The sequence below is a fragment of the Heloderma suspectum genome, chromosome 12 (assembly GCF_057233095.1).
Source record: "Heloderma suspectum isolate Gila_16-S chromosome 12, 16-S_ref, whole genome shotgun sequence".
Classification (NCBI taxonomy): Eukaryota; Metazoa; Chordata; class Lepidosauria; order Squamata; family Helodermatidae; genus Heloderma; species Heloderma suspectum.
This window is the reverse complement of record NC_139469.1, coordinates 1,324,188-1,347,871: the sequence shown is the minus strand read 5'-3', so window position 1 is coordinate 1,347,871 and position 23,684 is coordinate 1,324,188. Positions and strand designations below refer to the sequence as shown.

The following is a 23,684-nucleotide window of genomic DNA, read 5'->3' as shown; positions in this document are numbered from 1 at the left end:
CATGTGCAGAGTACCGAACAGCCACCCGGCCCTTCACTTCATTGGAGCGACAGCTAAGACCGGCCTCGCCTGGTTGGCGCTCCGAGGCTTGGGGGCTCGGCGCCGCTTTGCGGGCGAGGAAGAGACCGCGGAGGGGCCCGCGGGTCCGGCCCGCCCTCCGCGCCCCGGCCAAGATGGCGGCGGCGCGGCTGATAGGAGGCGCGTGACCCCGCCCTCCCGCGGCGGCGGCCAATGGGGCGGCGCCGTGTTGCGAGGTGGGCCTGTCGCCGCCGCCGCCGCCGCCGAGGGGAATCGCCGGAGCCGCCCGGTCGCCGCCGCCGCCGCCGCCGCCGCGCGCTCCTTTGCCCCGGGATGCGCTGAGCGAGCCCGCCGGCCTCGAGCTGGGCAGCCGCCGCCGCCCCCTCCTCAGGTGAGCCCCCGGCGGGGAGGGGGGCCAGCCGCCGGCTCTCCGGGCCTCCGCCTCGCGGCGCCGGTCTGCCCTCCGCCCTGCGGACGCTTCGGCAGTAGCGGCTGCCTGGCGACGCGCCGCTGCTTGGCGCCCCGCCGCGCGGCCTCCTCGCGGGTAAGCCCGCCTCGGGGCGCGCCGGGCCCGCGCTGACGTGCTGGCCGCGGCGCCGTGCTGGGGAGGCTCGCTCCGAAGCGGGCCCCGGGCAGAGTCCCGCGGAAGCCTGCTCGGCGCGGGGCGGGGGGGCGCGGGGCGCGGTTAGCGGCTCCGCTCTGCGTCGGGCTTCAGCTGGCCTTGGCTTCCTCTCCGGTGAGCGTGCGCGGGATTGCAGCATAGGCTGGCCGTGGCTGCTCTGGGTCACGAAAGGCATGATCGGCCGCGCTCATATGTTGCGTGTTCTTTCAACAACAGCGGTGCAATCCTGTGCGTGATTAGATTGAAAACCAGGGTGGCTGGGGAATGCTGGGAGTCTTGTGGGGCTTTTCCCGTCTAAACATGCATAGGATCGCACCCTTGGCTGTCAAAATATTTGTTGTTTCAATTTATGAGTCACCTTATAGGTGAAGTTTTCAGGGCCACGTACAAAATAAAACCAAATGCAATAAAGTGACTGATAAAACATAACGAAGAGAACTTAGAAGAATTTAAAGGCATCGACAACAATAAAGTAATTTTCAAAGAGAGCAAAAACATGGAAAGGGATAATTTCAGAATTGCACTGCGAAATGTATCATTAAAAATAAAAAGCAGCAGTTAATTTTAATAGATAGTTAATCTTGAAAGTGACTGAGCAGCCCTGCTGAACAAGTCGGCTCTGGATCTCAGAAGGATACTGCCAAATACTGAAAACAAGGAAGGGTCTTGTGTTTTGGCATCTCTAAACACAAACAAATCTCAAGAGTGTTTAGTTCAATGTTTTGGCTTTTGCCTTCCTCAGGAATATTACTGGGAATTTCAAAATTAAAAAACCCCACTGATATTTATTTCTACCCTATATAGGAGTGGGGGCTCCATTTTAAAAGAGGTGGTCAAGAGACCCCATCAAAGGCAGAGCAAACAATCCCTTCAGTTCCTGGGGTAAATCCACCCAACTCATGGCTCCTCTGCCAGTTACTTCCCCTCAAGTAGCACCATTCTGGCAGTCCTGAAGACACATCTGACTTCTGTTGTGCCATATACCTCCTCCCGCTAGATAACTCACCAGGACACTTGGGGTTAGTGAAAATATTTCTGTACCACTTTTTCAAATATTCACAGCAGTTTACACAACATAATAAAATACAAAGAACAACATGAGTTGTAAAAATTTAACCATTTTGCTGGTCAGAAAAAAAGCTTTGTGAAAAAGAGTGGAATTGCAGCCCCTGTAAAAATATTCTGCAGTTTTTGGAACAGTCACCATAAAAGCCCTGATCCTCACTGTTGCTGTTTGAATCTGCAGCAAATCCTACAGTTCTGAGATATAGGACACCCCAGCCACACAAGGGTTTGAAGGTTAAAACCAGAACCTTGAATTGCTCTGGGAAGCAAATTGGCAGCCTTTGTAACTGCTTTTTCCTCACTGGGTTTCTTTTTATTGGGGGAAAATTCAAAGCATTCAAGATGGCTTCTTCCTCAGTGACTCCATGAATAAGTCAGGCTTGCCCTGTTGTTGTTTTGGGACAGCAAAGGGGGCTGGAAATATGGAGGCTGATAGATAGTGGCTGGCTTAGAGCCCCTGGATGAGTTTCTGGAAGAGGCAAGATTTGAACTGGGGACTTCTTGGTGCATAGCTCAGTTCTCTTAGCCACCGTTCCTGAGCTACACTATATTAATTTCATTCATTCATTCATTCATTCACTCATTCATTCCATTTTTGTACTGCCCAATTGCCGAATCTCCCTGGGCGGTTTCCAGATATTAAAAAAAAATTAAAAAGGCATTATACATAATATAAAAAACCATTTACATACAAACATATAAACAGACAGCCCACACACATCTATTAAACAATCAAATCAGAAAAATCCAGGACCATATGTCCCTGCCCCAAGAAACTTACAATCTATATTTCAGCAATGTGCTGGGGGCAGAGGCAGGGGAAGTGTGTGTCTCTTTCCCGCCTTTTGCAGGATGTTGTGCTCCTGGACTTTATAACAACAGCTCTAAACTAAGATCAGGTAATGGTTAACTCTGATATTGCAGCAGGTGAGCCTGGGGCAGAGGGCAGGGGCTGTGAGTTAAATCCAATATTAGTCCTTCTTGGAGTAGAACCATTGAAATGAATGGGTCATGACTACCTTAATTCCCATTAGCGTTGATGGATCCACCCTAAGTAGGTCTAACATTGGATTTAACCCTATATCTGCACTGGGTCATTCCTGATTTTCCCTTTGGAATGCCCTGCCTGTGAGAGTGTGGCTTGTTTTGACATTATTCTGACAGATCTAGCCACAGTTCAAGTTGGCAGTCCTCTTCAAAGGACAGGTACACTAAGTGCGAGTGTTTTCCCAGACAGATGGTGTTAGCTGAAGTGACATCCTCACAGTGGTTTGTTGCTTTAGCCGTGTATTGTGTGGCAGAAGAGCAGACCGTGGCTTGTTTTCCCTCTTTCTAATGTGTTTCTCTTGCCGGTTTTGCCAGCCTTCAGGGCGGTTTCATTTTCAGACTGCTCTTGCTGAGTGCCTCCGTTTCAGGGCAGATAGCAGTGCAAACAAGCCAGGGATAAGCCAGAGTCCTGGGCTCAGACTTCATGAGAAGCCATGGTTTGAACAAGCCAGACCTCATAAGCCAGCAACAAGGCATGGCCACTATTTGTGGTTTGTACCTGGTTAACAAGCCATGGTTTGTTTGTTGGGATGGGATTGGACGCAGTGACAAGCCAGATTTCAGCAAATGACACCATGGGTTATTATTATGTGCGAATCAGGCCATCATCTTAGATCATGGCCTTTCTCATTGCAAGGGAGTCTGAAACAGCCAGGCCTCAGGAAGAGAGAAATGGGAGTGATTTCGTTTGGGATAACGTCAAGCAAACAAGAGGAGAGCAAAGCCGTTGTTTTGTAGGAGCAGAGTCAAGCGTGATGGGGGGAGGGGGGCATAACTGTAACTGTGCTTGGGTGACCAAAGAGGTGGCAAAAGTTATGACTGCACTCAGCTCAAAATGCGAGGCAGGATGCCAGGCGTACTCTTGACTGTCTGGAATCTTCTAGCAGAGCTTGAATTGCAAGTGGTTGCTTACTAGCAAAGTTTTATGCCCCCTCTAATCAGAGAGGTGGTACTTCTGTCAGCATTACACACACGGACATTGTACTGACTGTCCCACTACCCTTTAGAGTTTGAGGTGCAGCATTAACCATCCAGAGCTGTACTCAGGTAGCCTCTCTGACCTAGGGCTCTGTCACTCATACAAAATGCAGGCCCTTGTTGTTGTACTGAGTGCTGTTTCTCTACCCTCTGTTTTCTACAACTCTGCCACTTCCTCTGTTTTAAGAAAGACAGGAGGCACTCCCTGTTAATGCTGCTTTCATCCTTCCAAGAGTCCAGACCTCTAGAACCTGCTTTGTTGCAAGAAGCTGAACATTAAAGCAATCAATACCCAGGGTCCATCAGCACAAATACCTTAAGAGCACAGTCCTGTACCTTTAGGGCACAATTCCCCGTGGTGGCTGGAGAATGCTGGAAGTTGTAGGACTTTTTCTGTGTAAATATGAATAGGATTGCACCCTAAGCCAGTTCAGTGGTCATGTCATCTTCCAAAGAATCCTGAGAATAGGAGTTCTTAATACTGGAAAATGGGGGGGGGGGGACTCAAGGAGATCTGAAATGTTTGAGCAAGGCCAAGGCTGAGTAGCAGCTAGGGTGCCAGGTCCTGGAGATGGTACCTACCCTCTGAAGTGTGTCCACCCTCCTCCTCCATTGGTCTTTTTGACCACCCTTATAGAGGAATGGGTTATCTCAGGAGGAGCCTCAGTTAGTGCTTCAGAGAACTAAAAGATGAAGGCAATCTGAGTGACAAAACTGTTAGTGTAGCTATAACGAAGAGTCTAGTGATAAATACTGTCAGGGACATTGGAACAAGGATAACTGTTTTGGCAGTTGGCCTCTGTACACCACCACATTGAAGTTGAAAGGAAACACACCCAGATGGGAGCGAAGTCAGGACTTTCAGCTGTAATTCAAGGGGTTGGACAAAAGTGGGGCACTAACCATTCAGGAAGTACAGCCAGTGGCATACACACACACCCATTGTTGGTGGCCCATAAGTAATGGAACGAATGGCTGACAAGCAGCTGCATGGCCAGGTGTGGCCTGTTTCCTGGGTACCCCATGACCAACCAAGCAGATAAAAGGCCTGGAGGTGGTTCTGAGTGTTACATTTGCATTTGGTAGCTGTTCACTGGAACTCCCAACATGAGGTCCAAAGAGGTGTCCATGCGAGTGAAGGAGGCCATCATTAGGCTGAGGAAACAAAATAAACCCATCAGAGAGATAGCAAAAACAGTGGGGGTGGCCAACACAACAGTTTGGAACATCCTGAAAAAGAAGGAATTAACTGGCAAGCTCAGCAACAGCAAAAGGCCTGGAAGACAACTAAAGTGGATGACTGCAGAATTCTAATCATGGTGAAGAGGAACCCTTTCACAACATCTAGCCAGGTCAAGAACGCTCTTGCGGAGGTGGGCATGTCACTGTCAACATCTACAGCCAAGAGACGGCTTTATGAATGTAAATACAGAGGCTTCACAACAAGGTGCAAACCACTGGTAACACTCAAGAACCGAAAGGCCAGATTAGCCTTTGCCAGCAAACACCTAAAAAAGCCTGCCCAGTTCTGGAATAAGATTCTTTGGACTGATGAAGCCAAGATTAACTTGTACCAGAATGATGGGAAGAGAAAAGTACGGAGAAGGAAAGGAACAGCTCATGATCCAAAGCAGACCACATCATCTGTCAAACATGGTGGAGGCAGTGTTATGGCATGGGCACGTATGGCTGCCAATGGAACCGGGTCAGTGGTGTTTATTGATGACCTGACTGCTGATAAAAGCAGCAGGATGAATTCTGAAGTGTATAGGGCTATACTGTCTGCTCAGATTCAGCCAAATGCTGCTAAACTGATATGATGCTGCTTCATATTGCAGATGGAAAATGACCCAAAACATACAGCAGAAGCTACCCAAGAGTTTCTCAAGCCAAAGGAGTGGGATGTTCTTCAATGGCCAAGTCAGTCACCTGATCTCCACCCAATAGAGCATGCTTTTCACTTACTGAAGACAAGACTGAGGGCAGAAAGACCCACAAACAAGCAGCAACTGAAGGCAGCTGCAGTAAAGGCCTGGCAAAGCATCTCAAGGGAGGAAACTCAGCATTTGGTCATGTCCATGGGTTCCAGACTTCAGGCAGTCATTGACTGCAAAGGATTTTCATCCAGGTATTAAAGGCGATCCTTAAGTCTGAGATGATGTTGGTTTGTTCCATTACTTATGAGCCACTAACGATGGGTGTGTGTGTATGCCACTTGCTATACTTCCTGAATGGTTAGTGCCCCACTTTTGTCCAACCCCTTGAATTACAGCTGAAAGTCCTGACTTCACTCCCATCTGGGTGTGTTTCCTTTCAACTTCAATGTGTGGTGTACAGAGGCCAACTGCCAAAACAGTTATCCTTGTTCCAGTATTTCTGGCCTTGACTGTACAGTTGCTAACTGACATGGCCAAAGTGATGATGATCACAATATTTGCTTTAAGGGCTGGAGGCTTCCCTTGTGATGGAAGAAAACAGAAGGGTGGCACGAACACCAGTACTGGAGCATGAGTGAGAAGAGAGCTTTGAAGTAGGGATGTCAGAGAATTCTGCGATGGATCTCAGTGAGGCTGAATGCCAGTGCATTCGGCCCCCCGAAATCCATCGCGGAACAGCCTGCCACCCCCCCCGCCCCCCGCGGATCCCCTCCGGGACGAGACTTACCTGGGGCGGATGTTCCGGATGGCGGCGGCTCCAGCTGCGGCTTCGGCGGCAGCGGCTGGTCTTCCGAACGGCTGCTGCCGCCGCCATTTGCAGTCTGTGTCTTCCCCTCCCCATAGACATGATAGGCCACGTAAAGACTTACGTAGCCTATCACGTCTGGGTTTAAAAAACAAGAAACGCATACGCAAATGGCGGCGGCTATGGCCGCCGCCATTTGCATTCCTTATTTTTCGCCGTCTTAGTCTACGTCAATATTTACGTAGACTAAGATGAAGAAAAGAAAGGGGAATGCAAATAGCGCCCACTACGCTATTTGCGTTCCCCTTTCTTTTCTATGCCATAGCCGCCGCCATTTGCATACGCTTTTTTTTTTACCCAGAGCCCTCTGTGGCCGGAAATCCGGCTGTGGATGGCCCTGGCCTGGGCCTGGCCAGCTGCTCTGCGGAGCCGCCGCGGAGCACAGCCAGCTGTCAAGGATTCCGGGGGGGAGGACTGGATCGCCTGCCCCCCCGTCGAGGATTCCGGGAGGAGGGACGGAACACCTCCCCCAACCCCATGAACAGAATCCGCGAAAAGTTAAGTCACTTTCGTACATCCCTACTTTGAAGTCTAGTCAAATATCTTGCACAGCCCAGGTGATACAGGTTCCTCTGGCTGGTACTGCACCTTAACAATAATGCCGCTTCTCATTATTTTGTTAGGTTTATGCTATTTTTATGTGGATTCACTGATTTGTGTTATTTTCTTTCATGAAGACATTAAGCTTTGATAGGGAGATACGAATGTGATAATAGATTTGCTGTATCTGCTGGTATTCTGTCCCAGTGGTTAATTGCCATCTCTGCTTAAATAATTAAAAATCTGGGTTCTTATTTCCAATTTGAACTTTGGACCTTGAATAAGTAGACATTTGTATGTCTGTCATTAAAAAGCCATTTAGTATCAGATATCGGACATTTTCATATGGTTGGTGTGCATGCTGATAGTAAGAGAGCTTTCATAACCTCTGCGGTGGCAACCAATTTAGAAGGGCCCTCAGCTGCTTGGGACAGAGCTTACTAAGGGTAGAAGGGGATGTGATTTCTAAAAAATGTGAAAGAATGACACACAACTTGGAATGAGTGGAAAAACAGCCGGGGATGGAAATGGATATGCACAGCAAGGAAATGGATGTGCACAGTTTCAGATGTACAAAATGGGTTTTTTAAAGTGCACAGTTGCTCCTCAGTGCCATGAGGAGCAACTCAGTGCCATGATGTGGGAGCAAGCAACAGTAGGATGAGATTCTCAAGGGGCTGCAAAGATACCATCCTGAATGGAAAGGCCAACAGGCCCTTTATCTGAAGTGCCTGAGGGTCGACGTCTTGTTGGGTTGGTGTTTTCCATGTGCTGGAGACTTGGGTTCTGTAACTGGCAAAGAGCAAGAAATATTCATAACTTTCAAACTCAGCCCACTGCAAATTGGGAAGGGAAAACCTTCAGAGGCTTTGTGTGTTTTTGCCTCTCTCCTTCAAAGCCCCTCAAAGCTTGACTTCTTCCAAGACTGGAAAACTACTGACATGCAATGAGACCATTTGTTTAGAGATTGTTGAGAGCCAGCGTACAAGAAATAAATAACTATTCTGCAAAATTAAGACAGACTGGCAGCAGAGGTCGTTCTGGGCATGGGAAGAGGGTATCTGCAAACACAGCTGGCATCTTGTGGCTGAGTTAGGAATGCATCTGCCAGGACAGGAGTCATTACATAGTCCGTAATTCTGAACCTGAATTCCATTTGAAGAACTACAATGTATGGCCCAAATGCTTGCAGTGTTTCCGGTATGTTTTTCAGTAATGGTGGTGATTTTCCTCACTTGTGTTTGGAAACTTTGAGAGCTGCAGTGATGAGATCCCAGAAGGCCTGACAGTCTTGCAGAAAGCAAAGTCCCCTTCGTCTCTTTAAGCATCTTGTCTCTCTATCCTGAGCTTGGCAACATATCTAAAGAAAAGGTGCATTAATCAACCTGCTGTCTTAAAATCCTTTCTTTTCCAAAGAACTAATGACTCTATCACCCCATACAAAAACTTTCTGAAATTTTACTCTGACACAAACTAGGCCAATATTTTACCAGGCCTAGTAATCTGATTCTCTTGCTATATCATCTACGCTGCTGTTGTATATAAGCAAAAACCTGTTAGAGCATCTTTGCAAAATGCAAAGCACACGCTGCTTTGACCCGCTTTTGTAGCAGTACTAATAACAGGCAGCCTTGAGTTTGCCTCCTATAATAATCCAAAGGTCTGATAGCCACTGAGAGGCTCTGGTCTGTGGTAACAGCAGGCTTTTGGTGGTAGCTGCCTTAAGAACCCAGAGAGCGCTGGGTTCCACTCATGCAGGGGTTGTTGCTGATGATTTTACTAAATACAGTCACGTGAAGAAGAAAGTACACCCTCTTTGAGTTCTATGGTTTTACGTATCAGGACATAATAAAAATCATCTGGTCCTTCGCAGGTCTTAAAATTAGGTAAATACAACCTCAGATGAACAACACGTGACATATTACACCGTGTCATTATTTATTTTACAGAAATAAAGCCAACATGGAGAAGCCATGTGTGAAAAACTAAGTACACCCTTACTGCTTCCATAGGTATGAAGAGGCGAAGGAGCAGCCAGGGGCTGCTCAAATGCCCTTGATTAACTGACCATCAGCAAGTGTGACCACCTCTGTAAAAGCCGAAGTCTCAGGAGTTTGCTGGTCTCGAGCATTCGGGTGTGTGTTAACACAATGCCAAAGAGTAAAGACAGCAGCAATGATCTTAGAGAAGCAGTTGTTGCTGCCCATCAATCTGGGAAGGGTTATAAGGCCATTTCCGAACAATTTAAAGTCCATCACTCTACAGTGAGGAAGATTATTCACAAGTGGAAGACATTCAAGACAGTTGCCAATCTTCCCAGGAGTGGACGTCCCAGCAAATTCACCCCAAGGGCAGACCGTGCAATGCTCAGAGAAATGGCCAAACATCCAAGAGTTACATCTCAGACTCTACTGGCCTCAGTTAGCATGTTAAATGTTAAAGTTCATGACAGTACAATGAGAAAAAGACTGAACAAGCATGGTTTGTTTGGAAGGGTTGCCAGGAGAAAGCCTCTTCACTCTAAAAGAACATGGCAGTATGGCTTAGGTTTGCACAGTTGCATCTGAACAAATCACAAGGCTTCTGGCACAATGTCCTTTAGACAGACGAGACCAAAGTGGAGATGTTTGGCCATAATGCGCAGCGCCACGTTTGGCGAAAACCAAACACAGCGTAGCAGCACAAACGTCTCATACCAGCTGTCAAGCACGGTGGTGGAGGGGTGATGATTTGGGCTTGTTTTGCAGCCACAGGACCTGGGCACCTTGCAGTCATTGAGTCGATCATGACCTCTGTATACCAAAGTATTCTAGAGTCAAATGTGAGGCCATCTGTCTGACAGCTAAACTTGGCCGAAATTGGGACATGTGACAGGACAATGATCCCGAGCACACCAGCAAATCTACAACAGAATGGTTGATGGTTGAAAAAGAAAAGAATCAAGGTGTTGCAATGGCCCAGTCAAAGTCCAGACCTCAACCTGATTGAAATGCTGTGGCGGGACCTTAAGAGAGCTGTGCATAAACAAATGCCTGCAAACCTCAATGAACTGAAGCAATGTTGTAAAGAAGAGTGAGCCAAAATTCCTCGACACCGATGTGAGAGACTGATAAAGTCATACAGGAAACGATTACTTCCAGTTATTGCTGCTAAAGGTGGTTCTACGAGCCATTGAATTGCAAGGTGTACTTAGTTTTTCACACATGGCTTCTCCATGTTGGCTTTATTTCTGTAAAATAAATAATGACACGGTGTAATATGTCATGTGTTGTTGTTCATCTGAGGTTGTATTTACCTAATTTTAAGACCTGCGAAGAACCAGATGATTTTTATTATGTCCTGATACGTAAAACCATAGAACTCAAAGAGGGTGTACTTTCTTCTTCACGTGACTGTATGTCCTGTGCCTGGGAAGGAGGCGTAATCTCAGGGCAGCTATGGTCCTGTTGCTATGAGGTAATCTGGCCAAGGGAGAGAGATTATGCTAGCTGTCTTACTTCTGGCCATTCTGGCTGTTGGCCTCTCCTGAAAGCTAAGCAGGCAGCTTGCACCTCCTTCTTCCCTGCAGCACTGAGTCTGAGGGATCTTTGAACTTTCCAGCCAAAGAGTTTAGCCAGAACTCTGGCTGCAGCAGAGGAAGAGATGGGACAATGGGGCCCCTCCATTGGCGTATTGCTGCACTTAAAATCATAAGCCAGAATTGAGCCACAGTCCCCAGCTGGGACTGTCCAACCCAAGGCCAGATTTTCATAGAATCATAGAATAGTAGGGTTGGAAGGGGCCTACAAGGCCATCGAGTCCAACCCCCTGCTCAATGCAGGAATCCAAGTCAGAGCATCCCTGACAGATGGCTGTCCAGCCTCGCCTTGAAGGCCTCCAGTGTGGGAGAGCCCACCACCTCCCCGGGTAATTGGTTCCATTGTCGTATTGCTCTTACAGTCAGGAAGTTTTTCCTGATCCTCAGCCGGAATCTGGCTTCCTGTCACTTGAGCCCATTATTCCGTGTCCTGCGCTCTGGGATGATTGAGAAGAGATCCTGGCCTTCCTCTCTGTGACAACCTTTCAAGTACTTGAAGAGTGCTATCATATCTCCCCTCAGTCTCCTCTTCTCAAGGCTAAACATGCCCAGTTCTTTCAGTCTCTCTCCATAGGGCTTTGTTTCCAGTCCCCTGATCATCTTTGTGGCCCTCCTCTGAACCCTCTCCAGTTTGTCTGCATCCAGTTTGTCTGCATTTTCCGGTCATCAATTCCCTCTCCGCACTTGCTAGCTGAAGGGGAATGGTGGGCCTTGTAGCAAAAGCTCCTTCAAGAACAACAGCACTGTTGATGGCTGTGGTCCCAATGAGAAGCTAGCAGGAGGAACAGGTCGCCTGCTGACCCCTCTGATTTATACCTGCCATGGAGCCTGATCCTGTGCATCTTTACATGAAAGTAGTCCCATTAAGCTTGCCGGTAAGTGTGTGTAGGATTGCAGCTCAGTTGCCTGAGCCAGTGCTTGTTTACATGGAAGTAAGTCCCACTGGATTCCGCAAGACTGATTTACTCACATGAAAGGATTTTTTATTAAAATGAATCGGCAGCAGATGGTCCAGCAGTTGAATAACTCCAGAGATGTTCCTGGAAAGGGATAAAGATTAGCAGCACTGACATTGCCCTTCTCATGCACTTGCAGAGCTGGCAGTGGTGTCTTTTGAATTTCCCCAAAGTTGTGTGTGGCCTTGAATTGAGCTTGTCTGTAGCAAGTAAAGCTGATGTGCTGGTGAGAGAACGCTTTGCTACTCTCCCTCAGTGCTGTGAACTGGTCTGTGGTGTACAGGGTGCTTTACAGTGCTTCGCACAGCAGCAAGATCATCCCATTATTAGGCCCTAGCAGCGCTGTACAGGAGCTTTCATTTCATCGTGTGAAGAATGTCTGCACACAGACCTGTTTCTTGCACCTTTTGCTTGTAGAGGGAAAATCTCAGTTTACTCCCTCGGATGGACTTTGTATGTACACGAGCACATGCCCCAGCTCTTTTATAGTCTGAAAATCTACCTCTAATTTATTTCAGCAGTGTTCTGGTGATCCTTGTATGCGCAAGACGAAGGAACCTTGTTGGCTTTTGATGGGAAGGTACTTTGATGGGGAAGGTACTTTGGCAAGGAACTTTAGCTCGCAAGAAGCTAGCAGGAACCGAACGGCTTGAAACCAGTTGGAGGCTTCCTCTCTGCAAGCTGGGGAGAAGGCAGGCTTGGAGGCGTCACTGGGCAAATTCAGATTTGCAGCAGCTAGAACTGGGAGGGGCTGCTGAGGCAGGGGAATGTTCTGTGCTTCCCTTATTCATATTGTTCAACTTGGTTTGCTGCTCTGCCTTTCCCTGCCACTGCCCTGCCTGCCTTCAGCCTACCTGACTACTGTTCCGTTCCTTTCTGTACAGGTGTGAATGACAGAGGAGGTGCCTCCGACAGCACTTACTGAGATATGCCTTCGTCTTCTGTGCCACGATGACATAGACGCAGTCAAACAGCTCTGTGGCGATTGGTTCCCAATAGAGTATGTTGCAGTTTTGGCTCCTGCAGCTGTTTTGCTGGGAGGGGAGGAAGAGGAATGGAATCTGTCTCCTTGAATGGTGTAGACCTGAAGGTGTAACCAGACCTAGGGTTAATGCTGGCAGCTCAGAGGTCTTATTATTATGCTGTGGTGAGGGAAGGCCAGTCAGTGAAAAGGTGCAAGATCATCTGGTCCACAAAGGCAGGGCCACTTCCCACAGCAAGGCCCCTACAGATCAATGTATGTAGTCGAGGCTACAGTTTGCCATAAGCAAAGAAAAACAGCAGAGGCCCCTGCAGAGGAAATGGGCCTGCAGGAAGACCCACAGTCTGTAATCCATCAGATCATCTTCTTGCCGACTTTGTAGTGGGTTGTTGTTTATTTAAAATTATTTTTAGGCCACCTTTAAAGGTAAACTCCTTATTTAGCATGTTTGACTTCTGTTTCGTAAACAACACTAGAAATATATCATGTTAACTTGATGTACTGTATAAATATCTCAAATGTTTTTTCAGTAGCCAGAAGTATTTCAGCTGCAATATTTGATTAGGAAAAATGTTCAGTAAAGTGTACTTACTGTGGCTTAAACTTCATATTGAAGGAAATTCACGGATTTATTTTAAAATTATTTTTGTTGGAAGGCTTGCATTTTAAGACACTTCCTTACACCCTACCCCCACGCAAACAGATGCTGAAAACTGTTAACATACCGATAAAGAACCATGCATGTGTATTACATATGTATGCATGCTTCCTTCTTGGGGTAGTCCCTTGAAAGTAAGTTAGTTACAACTTTGCAACTGCCCAGTTTGATTGGTATTGTATCCATCTATTATGTACAAATTTATTTTATGAAGCAATGCATTTTTAGATATGAGAAATTTTCCATGGAATAATATAGCAGTGCAAAACGTCCCTCTACACATGATTGCGCATATGAGATTTGTTGAATTCTTCCTTTTATTCTTGTGTTTTTCTTCCCAGGTACCCTGACGCATGGTATCGGGACATCACCTCCAACAAGAAGTTTTTTTCCCTGGCAGCCACCTATCGAGGCACTATTGTGGGAATGATAGTAGCTGAGATCAAGAGTCGAACAAAAGTGCACAAAGAGGTAGGAGGAAAGGGCTCCACTTCAGGAGCAGGGCACCTCCCTGTCCCCTGCCTGCCTGCCGTTGCCTCTTCCCACTAGGCCATTGGGCCATCTAGGATTGCATCATGCTGCAAGACATGGGAGTCCAATCCAGTCACCTCTGTTTTTATAACCGAGCAACTTGCTAACTTTCAGGATTTCAGTCATAAGCTTTGGAATGTGAGGGCAGGATCCACTACTCAAGGCTTGAGAGGGATTTCCAGTAGTGGGGCAGGGAGAGAGGAGGGACTGTTTCGTTCTTTACTGTTCTCTCTTTCCAGTACCAATCCTGTACCCATTTTACCACCTGCCAATATCCATTTGGATCTCCCTCCCTCCTCCTCCACTAGGCAATTGGGAAACATGCGGATGAACTCCGAAACCTACTTGGCTTCTTTAGCCTCCAAACAGAAAGCTCCCCGGTGAAGGAGGCTGGATTTAGAAGAGGCTGCTTGGCTAAAGGCACTAGGCAAAAAGCATGACAGAGCAATGGGCTCTGTACAGTTGTGTGTTGACTAAATAAATGCCTTTCTGATGGGGTTTCCTTTTAGGATGGTGACATTTTAGCTTCTGGTTTTCCAGTCGATACTCAGGTTGCTTACATTTTAAGCCTCGGAGTGGTAAAAGAATTCCGAAAACATGGCATAGGTAAGAGTATCTTAAATACTTCATATAGCTGTCAATTAATCAAATGATATAAAAAACTAATGCTGTAATTGCATTGCGAGAACTAGTTTCTCATTTATATATACTTTGTACTTTAAAAGAAGGGAATTTGCATTTCTGGGCTAAGAATTTTCCTCACTTTGTTCTGCCTCTGCTGTTCTTCATGGCTTGGAGCAAGGGATAATGTGTGGCACTAAGGCATGATCCTCTGACCCTGAGCCTCCGGCCCGCTCCCTGGCCTCTCGGAGCTTGCCAGGCTTTGCCTGCATGTTTTCAGGACTACCCTCACAGCCATGGGAGCGAGAAACCGCCCAGAGAGCTTTGACTACTGGAAAGTATAGAAATGTCATAAATAAATATGCTTTTTCTCTTTTCTTCAATAAAAGCTGGGGTGCTTTTATTGTACTCAAAGAATCCACAAAACTTTAATTGAAGATGCTAGAAAATGTGTTACAGAATCCATGTATGCTGCTACACACACGACATGGGGAAGGTTGTTAAAGTACTAGCCTAGAGACCTTGGCAAGAGGAGGTTATGAAACCCTTGTCACAGTCTTAACTGGAGTGCTGCTCCTGGTTTGGAGAGTGAGTGTGTATGTGTTTGTTTTTAAAACAACAGCAAATGTATCCCTTAATGGACAAGCTCGTCAATAGTTCTTAGCCCACTGTTCAGGTTTCAAGTGGTAGTCAGTCTGACGTGCCTCCACCTGAGCAACCCGTGTCCTTTGTGGCCAGCGGCCAGGATCCTCGTGGCAACATCTTGCAATGTGTTGCTTCTGCTTTGTAACCTGAAAGGACGGGAGGACTCCTGGCCCAGCACTAGAGCGGAGGGGGTGACAGGCATCAGGGGTGACAGGCATCAGGGGAGACATTTGCTTCAGGGGAAGGGCATGGTTTACTCTACTAAAACAGCCTCAACTCCTGGTCCAGCAAAGCAGCAGCATGGAATGGGGTTGGCTCTGTGTGTTGCTGCTTTGTTATTTCTAATGCTTTCACTTCTGTGGTAGGTTCTCTCTTACTTGAAAGCTTGAAAGATCACATATCAACGACTGCCCAGGACCACTGCAAAGCCATCTACCTGCATGTCCTCACCACTAACAACACTGCAATAAATTTCTATGAAAACAGAGACTTTAAGCAGCACCATTACCTTCCCTATTATTATTCCATAAGAGGCGTCCTCAAAGATGGCTTCACTTACGTTCTCTACATCAATGGCGGGCACCCTCCCTGGACAATTTTATATCCTTTGCTAATGATCTGGCAGGCCATGGGGCGATGCCCCCAGTCTGCTTTGTTGGGTTTGAGGAGCCATATGCCATGTATCATGAGCAGAGGTCAAGGGTTGGTGTTGAGCTTCTCCGGGGAGGGCAAGAGCCTCTCCATCCCACCCAGAGCCAGGTAGTGCTAGGATAGTCGGACCACTGCTGCAACTACAAGGGGGGGGCCCCCACACTGGATCAACTCCATCCTGACATTATCACCATTGTATCTGGGATACAGTGTAAGATGATGCATATTTAAAGGAGCAGAAATGGCTGCATACCTGTTTACTGCCCCAGGTGTAATTCTCAGATTTTGATGAATCTGCAGGGGAAAAACATTCTATAGTTATGGGGCAGCCACCAAGAAAATCTTCCTGTGTTAGCTCTTCCTTCTTGGTGCACAAATGTATAGTAGTTGGAGGCGGTACTTATGGTCGACGTTCAAAGACTAATGGAATGTGATCCTAGATACATTGGGTCCAAGTTGTGAGAGATACAGAGTCCAAATGGCAGCCTTGTTCCACATTCTTGCAGCCTCCCTGAGGAACCCTTAATGACTGCAGTGTTCAGGTCTGAGAACCCAGACCACAGAAGGGCTGGCATCCGACACTGGAAGCAAGACTCCCCCAAAAGGTGATACTGGAGCCCCACAGCCAAAAGTGGGTCACTTGAATAAGGAGGTTGCAATTCCATGAGCTAAGCTACTGAAAATGCCTGTTCTTATTGGCTGTCTGCAGGCTTGAGTTTGCTGTGGCGTGTTGAGCTGGCACGCACTGGTGATCTTGCCGGAGTGTTTTCCATGGGCAGACGGGTGCCGCATGCGCCCTCCTCCTTCGCATAAGGAATTTCGGGTCCCTTCCATAGGGAGCGGCCCTAGTAGCACCCGCTGTTGCTTCCTCGAGTCTCGGCTGTCTCAAGTCTTCATCGTTGTGGTTCCTTAACGGCAGCGCACTGACTATCTTCAGCGCATTGGGTCGACCTTGGCCAGCCTGAGCCCCTGCACAATTCCCCAGCGGATTTACCGCCAAGCCCAGAGCCTCCTCTGCAGCCTCTTGCCGTGGTCGGGCGTTTCAGCAAAGAGTGGCATTGAATACAGCCGGACCATGTGATTCTCAGGTAGGAGGAAGCCTGGTCAGGCCATTGTCTTGTTCTGCAGACTCTCCTTAGTCTGGCATGGAGGCTAATAATAATTCTCTGGATATGTTTCATGAATGTTTTCATGAATTGGTTGATGCTGCTTGTTATTTGATTGTGGGCGGGAACTTTAATGAGATTTTAGATTCATTGCACTGTGTAACCAATGCAGAGCAAACTGACGCATGCTTTGGGTCATAAAGTTAAAACGGGAGGAAAGAGATGCAGGTTCTTTAGGGCTGATGCAGACCAATTACTACCTCCCTGATAACTTTTGCCAACAAATTGGATACCAGCCTCAGGAACGCACACTCACTCCCTGAAGCGAACTTCCCATGATCATGGTTAAGCAGTTGCATTAGCACAGTTTGTCACCAGGATTCCTCTTAATTCAGAAACCCACTTCAAACCATTGTTTCAGATCCAGAGTGAAGGGCACCCCTTCCCCCAGATATCTTTGGTTGACAGGCGGTTAATTTCTATGGGATTGTTTGCTTGGACTGGAGTAGGGCAGGCATCTTGAAGCAGGGGTTCCAGTCTGGATGTGAAAGATGCTTTTTCTCTGATGATTCCAAATAGTGGTTCTCTTATAGGCAGGTCCTTCCTGACATCGATGCAGTTGACAGCTCCATGGTGTTGAAACTGACAATGGCTCCACATGCTCAGCTACCCTCTGAACCCAGATGCCCCTCTGTGGACTAGCTAAGATTTTGCAGAATATCTCTTCTGGCTGTGCTCTTATCATGGCCCAGAGCTGAAGGAAGAATCTCCAGGTTGATAGCTACAGTTCTCCTGTCAGGGCTCTTCCTGCACGGTGAGTAAGCAGCTGTTTATCCCCAGACCAGCCTTCTTACAGCTGCACAGGAGATGTAGTGTTTGCTCTGGGAAATCTACTGGGGGCGAGGATGTGCCTTGTAGCAGGCGAAGGGGGAGAGACTGTGCCCGCAAGTGACTAGGAGCAGAGAAACCCAAGGCAACTGCTTGCTCTTTCTGGTGTGGCAGCTGTGGCTGTGGCTTCATAAGCCACTCCAATATTTCTATCTGCTGCAGAGAAGCCCGGGGCATAAGTGTCCCTCCTCTTCCATCCCCCTCAACCCTGGCAACAAGGACCTCTGCCCAGTTGTGATTTTAAACAAAGCATCTGATCTGGTGATGCACAAGGAATTAAGTTGTTGTTTCATAGTGAAATGTCTGTGTGTATATATAGATCTCAATATACACTGTGTATGTATCATTCTGCCTCAGTTCTGAGCTAGGACACAAGAACTGGGGGTGCTGTGGATGCATGGGAAGGTCTGAACTGAGGAAGTCATCTTGCAGTTGGAGCTCAAGGGCCCAGGCCTGACGAGCCACCTCTGGTTTCTCCCTGGCTGTAGCTGTGTCTTCCATTGGGAGCCAGTGCTGCTTGCTCATCAGTTTTTCTGAGGTTGCAAAGTGCAGCGGTGGAATTGTGCCCCCCCCAGGTTGCAGCCAGGGTTGAGGAGGCACAGAGCAAAAGCTTGCTTTGCGCAAGGCAGGAGCTTCCAGTTTCGCTCTTGCTGTACGTCAGGGTGCCCAGAGGGCCTTAAGCGAACACTCTGCTTATATCCCCAGTCTTATCTTTGCTTGCCACCTGTTTTGCACAATACACACTCCCCCCATCCCACCCCCTTAGCTATTGGCTACGCCGCCAAAGTCATGATTCTCTAGGAACATGGTGTAAAGCCGGAAAGGCCTCAGACTTGCAAAGGCTTCTCTAATCCCTCAAGGACTTGGGAAAGCTCTCCTCTTACTGTTTGCTAGGTGGGGCAGAACCACATTGCCATGCCTGCATTATGCAGCTGTTGCACCACAGCTGGCAGACGTGTCTGCCCTAAGGCCAGTGGAATAAGGCACTAAGCACTTACGCTGTGCACTTCTCTGGAAAAGGAGTGCCCTGCAGAGAGCAGTACTGTTAGGATTATAGCTTCACTGAGGCTTGGGAGGCATCTTCCTACTACAAGTGCAATAAAGTCAAAGGCACGCGCTTGACCTAGGGGAAGCATCTCATTCCTTTGCTGTATTCTGACATGAGGTGTCAGCCTCGGAGCACTGCTGGGGCGCTCTCCATAATGTGTTTCACTGTGAACTGAGAGCTCTCGGGAGCTGACAGTTTCCTCGCCCTTCTGGGATGCATATGTGTTCTTAGAGGAAGCCCGCTAGCCATGGTTTCTCCTTCCCAATTTAGGTGATGCAAAGTTGAGGAAACAGCAGGGCTGAATTTCCGGTTGGAAACCAAAAGCAGTAAAGATTTTATTGCATTTGTGGCAGAACGATGCTAGGAGATGACAGTGTCCAGGTTGGGGGAGGCCCCACTGCCTCCCCAACCCCAGGACAGCCAAGCACCCAAAGGTCCCTTCCCCCCAGGATGGGCATAGCCTGACTTTCCCCCCAGCTCTGCTTTGAGACTTGCACTTTCCGGTTTTGATGAGTGAAGTGACTCTTCCTTCTCACAGTGGAACAGGAAACCTTTCTTGCTGCTTGGCTGGCGGGAGGGAGGGTTTGGGGGCACTCTCTCTCTTAGGAAAAAGGGCTCGTAAGGGGGAAGAATGCCAGCTTTGGGGGAGAGGTTGGGCTCTAGGAGGTTCTGCGTCCAGTGGGGACTCCTTTGTGCTGAGTTGCCTGGCCCACGAGGGACTGATGCTCTTGTTCCCCAAAGCCAGCCAGCGAGCTCTGCATCCTGGTGGTACACTGCAGTGATCAGCTGGGTTTGGTGGGGCTTTAGTGGCACTCGCTGCCATTAGTGTCCTGACAAAATGCTTGTTGCCTTCCGGTTGTGCAATGAGTTGGGAGCAGCATAAAGCAGGGTTGTTGGCTGATCCCAAATGGCAGAGACTCTACTGGGAGGAGGAAGATCCTAGTTATGCTGCAGAGGGCAGGAATCTACCGCAGCTGGAGCTGCAAAACTAATGGGCACATCCCAGGTAGACGTAGCCAGCGGTCAGGGGACTTCCTCACACCTCTTGATTGCACTGACCATGGTAGCTGTTGTATAAAAGGGCAGGGAGTTCATAATGTCGGGAGCTACTCAACGTTTCTTTTGAATGGCCAAGTGTGGAACTAGGGAAGGCCATTTAAATACCAATCATAGTGTATGATCTTCTTTAAAAGAGTGTTTGTTTTTTAAACTTTCCTTTTGCTTGAGGATGTCCTGAGTTGTTATGGTTTCAATGTATATTATGGTTTTCCTTTTATGGTTTTGTACCCTACTTGTCCTTCTCTTCACTGCTCGTGTACACCTGCCTGTCATGTGTGCACACGCTGCTCCTTAAGAGACGGCTTCTGGAAAAAAGGCCTCTGCTGTGGGGCTGCCTCCCATGGAAAGGCTTATTGTACCCTTATTTATTGAAGAGCAAAATTCAGCCAGCCCCTTTACATGTCTTTGATTAAAAGGGTTTGTTTTGTTTGTGATTCTCCTGTCTTGTTTTTAACCATTGCCTTAAGCTAGGAGCTGCCTCTTTTCCCCAGCAGCAGGTGAAGCATAAGAGCGCCTTCAGGAATACACATCCAAAGCACTTGCTGCTCCCAATGCCTAGCTTGAGCTGCCCTGTGCTGTGCTCGCTTGCTCAGCAAAGACAGAGAGAGCCTGTGCTGTGTTGTCCTAAGTCAGCCTATACACAGGGTAATGAAAGATAATGCTGCTACTGAGAGGGAGAAGGCCGAGGAGAGACGGCTTAATTGCAAGAGGCAGCAGTTGCTCCAGAAAGCAATGACTCTCCATTTCTATGCTGACTACAACCAAGAGCAAGCTAGTGCTTTCCTTTTGAAATAACCCTGCACCAAAATTTGAAGATAAAATCTGACATGCATAGTGGAGGAAAGGCCCATTGGCGTCGTGATGGAGCACGTGTTCTGTATGCTGAAGGCCCCGGTTCAGGCTCACTGGCCAGAGTAAGCAATAGTGAGCTACACAGACATGATCTGACAGGATAAGGCAGCTTCACCTAAAAGTGGATCCCTTCCAATGGGCTTAAGCCCATTCTTCTTGATGCAAAATGTTAATACTTTCAGAAAGAAAAATGCCAGGCATTTCTCCATTGCAAGGAAAAGCTGTACAGGTTGATTCTACTGCATGTACAAACAGGTCCTGTATATAAGCCTTACTGCAGCCTTGTGGCTGAGAAAGTGGCTTTGCCAAAGCCCACCTCCTCAGTTGGGGGCAGAACCGAGATCTCAGTTGGGACTTTTTCAGCTCCTAACGTGCTGCTGTGCTACACCAACCGTGATGACCACCTGTGTCCCTTTGAATACATCTTTTGCATGGGGTGGACAAGGGTTGCGAGAGTTTCTTTAACCTATTTCAGGCTTGTCCTAGCCTGGCCTCTCACTTCAGTTCCACAAGGATCTGGCCTGAGCTGTTTTGGATGTAGAATCCTTTGCTGAGATACTCAAATGAAATCACCACGAAGGCAGATACTTTGCCTTCTGCCACAGTATCTGCCACAGGCAGATACTGTGCCAGAGGCAGAATCTGCCTGGTTTGATGGAACACTTGACTAATCCAAGGAATTCACGGGGCTGTGCCAGAGCTTCTATACTTGGGAGATGGGGCAGCACCATTAGTTTTAACACACACTCCACATGGGGGCGGGGGCAGCTATTGCTCTCTCATTCTGGAGCATTCCTATGGATCAAGTCGTACAGGTGCAAACAAAAGACCCCTCTGTGGACTTAACAGCCGAATAGAAGCAGGAGGCTGCAGTCCTCAGAACGCGCAACAAAACTTTATTCTAGTCTGCACATTTTCCAGCCCTGCAGCAAGACGGACTCCTCTGGCGTTTGAAACCATTACATTCATATTGTTAAAAAATAAATCACGCAATGTGGATTGGACCCAAACACCCAACCATCCCGCACTTAGAGGGCTTCTGCAAAACAGCCTCACTCCGCAGTTGGGCTTGCTGCACATTTCATAGCATCTCCAGCAGAGGAGGACTAGGCTAATACTCCTCCTGTACTAATACAGATTGCTGGCACAGGTGGTCTTCAAGTTACCGCAGGGAAGCCTTCCAGATTGCAGCGTCTTAGGGCTTTGGGCAGCCTGAGCCCTTTCTGGCAGGGGCAGCGAGAGACAGGCATGGTGCGGGCGCATCAGAAGGCCTTCACCATCTTCTGCCCTTTTGGCCCAGCTCCTAAACAACTCAAAGCAACTTCCTCTTGTTGCAGAGGCTGTGCTGGGTGGCCGCTTGTCAGGCTGCCACCCTGGCATCTGCCCTGGGTGCTGGCTCGGGGTGGCAAAGGATGCTCCTGGAGCTGTTGCAGCTGCTGAGGCGGCTGTGGCTCCTGCAGCAGCAGCCACGGTGCTTGCTGAGGTGACTGCTGCTTCCGCAGGCGGATTTCTGTGCGGCTGTCATGGCTTCGGGCAGCTTCTCCACAGCCACCATGTTCAAGACTTTTAGAGCATATAGCAGCTGGAGCTTGGTTGAGCTGATGAAGGAATTGCTCAGGAAGGCAATCCACTCACGCAGTCCTTCGGCGTGTACAGGGCCATGCGGACAGTTCCCATTACCTGCAGCAGAACATGCTCTGCGACCTGAGCGTGCTGCCACCCCCAGTTGTGCTCTCTCCCTCCTCTAAGCCCCTGTGCTTCTGGAATGGCCTCAATGTCCCCCCACCCCACTCTAGAGATCGTACCATGCCCCACATGGAGCAGAAGCACTGCGTGCAGCGCCAGTGAGCCCCTGCAGGAGCCCCGCCACCTTTGCCGAGGAACGCCCCTGCCCGGGGGGGAGGGCCACCAGCTACAGGCCCAAGCTGGGGGAAGCAGCGCCAGCTCCTGGCCCCGGACCGCCCTCGGCCGCCGCGGCGCGCAGCTCGACCCACGGGGCTCCCGAGCAGCCTTTCCCAGGGCGGCGCACTGCGGGGCCGGCGTCCAGGGCAGTGCGCGGCCGCCGGGGCGGCTGCTTCCAGCTCGGGCCCCGCGCCGCGCTGATCTCGGCGGCGGCGGCCCTCCGCGGCGCGCGCGAGCGGGGGCGCACCGCCCCCGGCCCGGCCGGCCCCAGGGGCCGCCAGCGCCGACCCACGGCCGCGGGGAGGCCCTCGAGCCGCCTCGGCGGCGGGCGCGCTGCTCGGCCGGGCGGCTCCGCGCGGCGGCTCGGGCCCGAGGCCAGCCCGCGCGACGGGAGGCGGCCGCGCGAGGGCGCGTGGCCGCGGCGGCCCAGCGGAGCGCGAGGCCCGCGGCCCGTCGGGAGCCCGCGCGGCGGACGTGCCGGCCGGCCGGCCAATGGGGTTGCGCTGCGCCTCGCGGCAGGGTGGGGAACGCCGCCCCTGCCGCGGTGCAGCTCGGGAAGTGCAGTCCGCCGCCGCCGTCCCGCGGGCATGCGCAGCGCGCGCCCGCCTCTCGGCGCAGTCCCCGCGCGGCTGGGGGTTTGCGCAGGGCCAGGCGGGGAAATGGGGCCGGCCGGCGTGCGGCTGCCGCCCTCGCGCCCCCGGGGAAGGCCGGGCTCCGGCTCGGCACGGGGCCTCGGAAGGGCCCAGCAGGCGCGTGGCCCAGCGCCGTGTCTCCAACAGCGGACAGCCTGATAACGCCGCGCCCTGCCAGGGAGGGCGGCGGCACCCCGGGCGCTGGTCTCCAGCGGGAAGGTGCCTCCGCGCAGACCCTGGAGATGCCGGTGACCTACCAGGGCACTCGATAAAGCCCGTGGCCGCCGTCGCGTCCCAAAACCACATCATGTGCCAACAAATGCGTTTGTACAAGCGGACAGTCCTGGGGCTTCACGGGGGAACGGCAGAAACATTGAAATCACACCTAAAAGCTCTTCTGTTTTTAAAAATAGGGACAAAGCGCAGAACGTCTGGAAACAACCGGCCTACTGGAGAAACTGGGCCGGAGGGTCATCCCGCGGCTTTGGGGAGCCTAGATGGGAAGCGGCTTCTCATGATGCCAGCGCGCAGCACAGGGGCTCCTCTCCCGCAGCTCGGCCCCTC

General features: G+C 49.8%; 1 protein-coding gene across 5 annotated transcripts; it reads left to right on the top strand.

Moving 5' to 3' along the window:
• The first annotated feature begins 233 nt into the window (after positions 1-233).
• On the top strand, positions 234-20,163 carry NAA60 (N-alpha-acetyltransferase 60, NatF catalytic subunit). Of its 5 annotated transcripts, XR_014785483.1 has the most exons (8): positions 234-409; positions 5,569-5,858; positions 12,430-12,545; positions 13,527-13,656; positions 14,226-14,322; positions 15,348-16,238; positions 16,343-16,721; positions 17,333-20,163. XR_014785483.1 is itself a non-coding variant. In XM_084818034.1 (7 exons), exons 2-6 carry the CDS (start codon positions 12,436-12,438, stop codon positions 16,712-16,714), a joined length of 729 nt encoding a protein of 242 aa, XP_084674160.1. In that variant the 5' UTR covers positions 322-409; positions 12,430-12,435; the 3' UTR covers positions 16,715-16,721; positions 17,333-17,421. The 5 variants fall into 5 exon arrangements, 1 of the variants encoding a protein (XP_084674160.1); XR_014785481.1 differs by lacking the exon at positions 5,569-5,858 and having other exon boundaries at positions 322-409; XM_084818034.1 differs by lacking the exon at positions 5,569-5,858 and having other exon boundaries at positions 322-409; positions 15,348-15,582; positions 16,558-16,721; positions 17,333-17,421.
• The last annotated feature ends 3,521 nt before the right edge of the window (positions 20,164-23,684 follow it).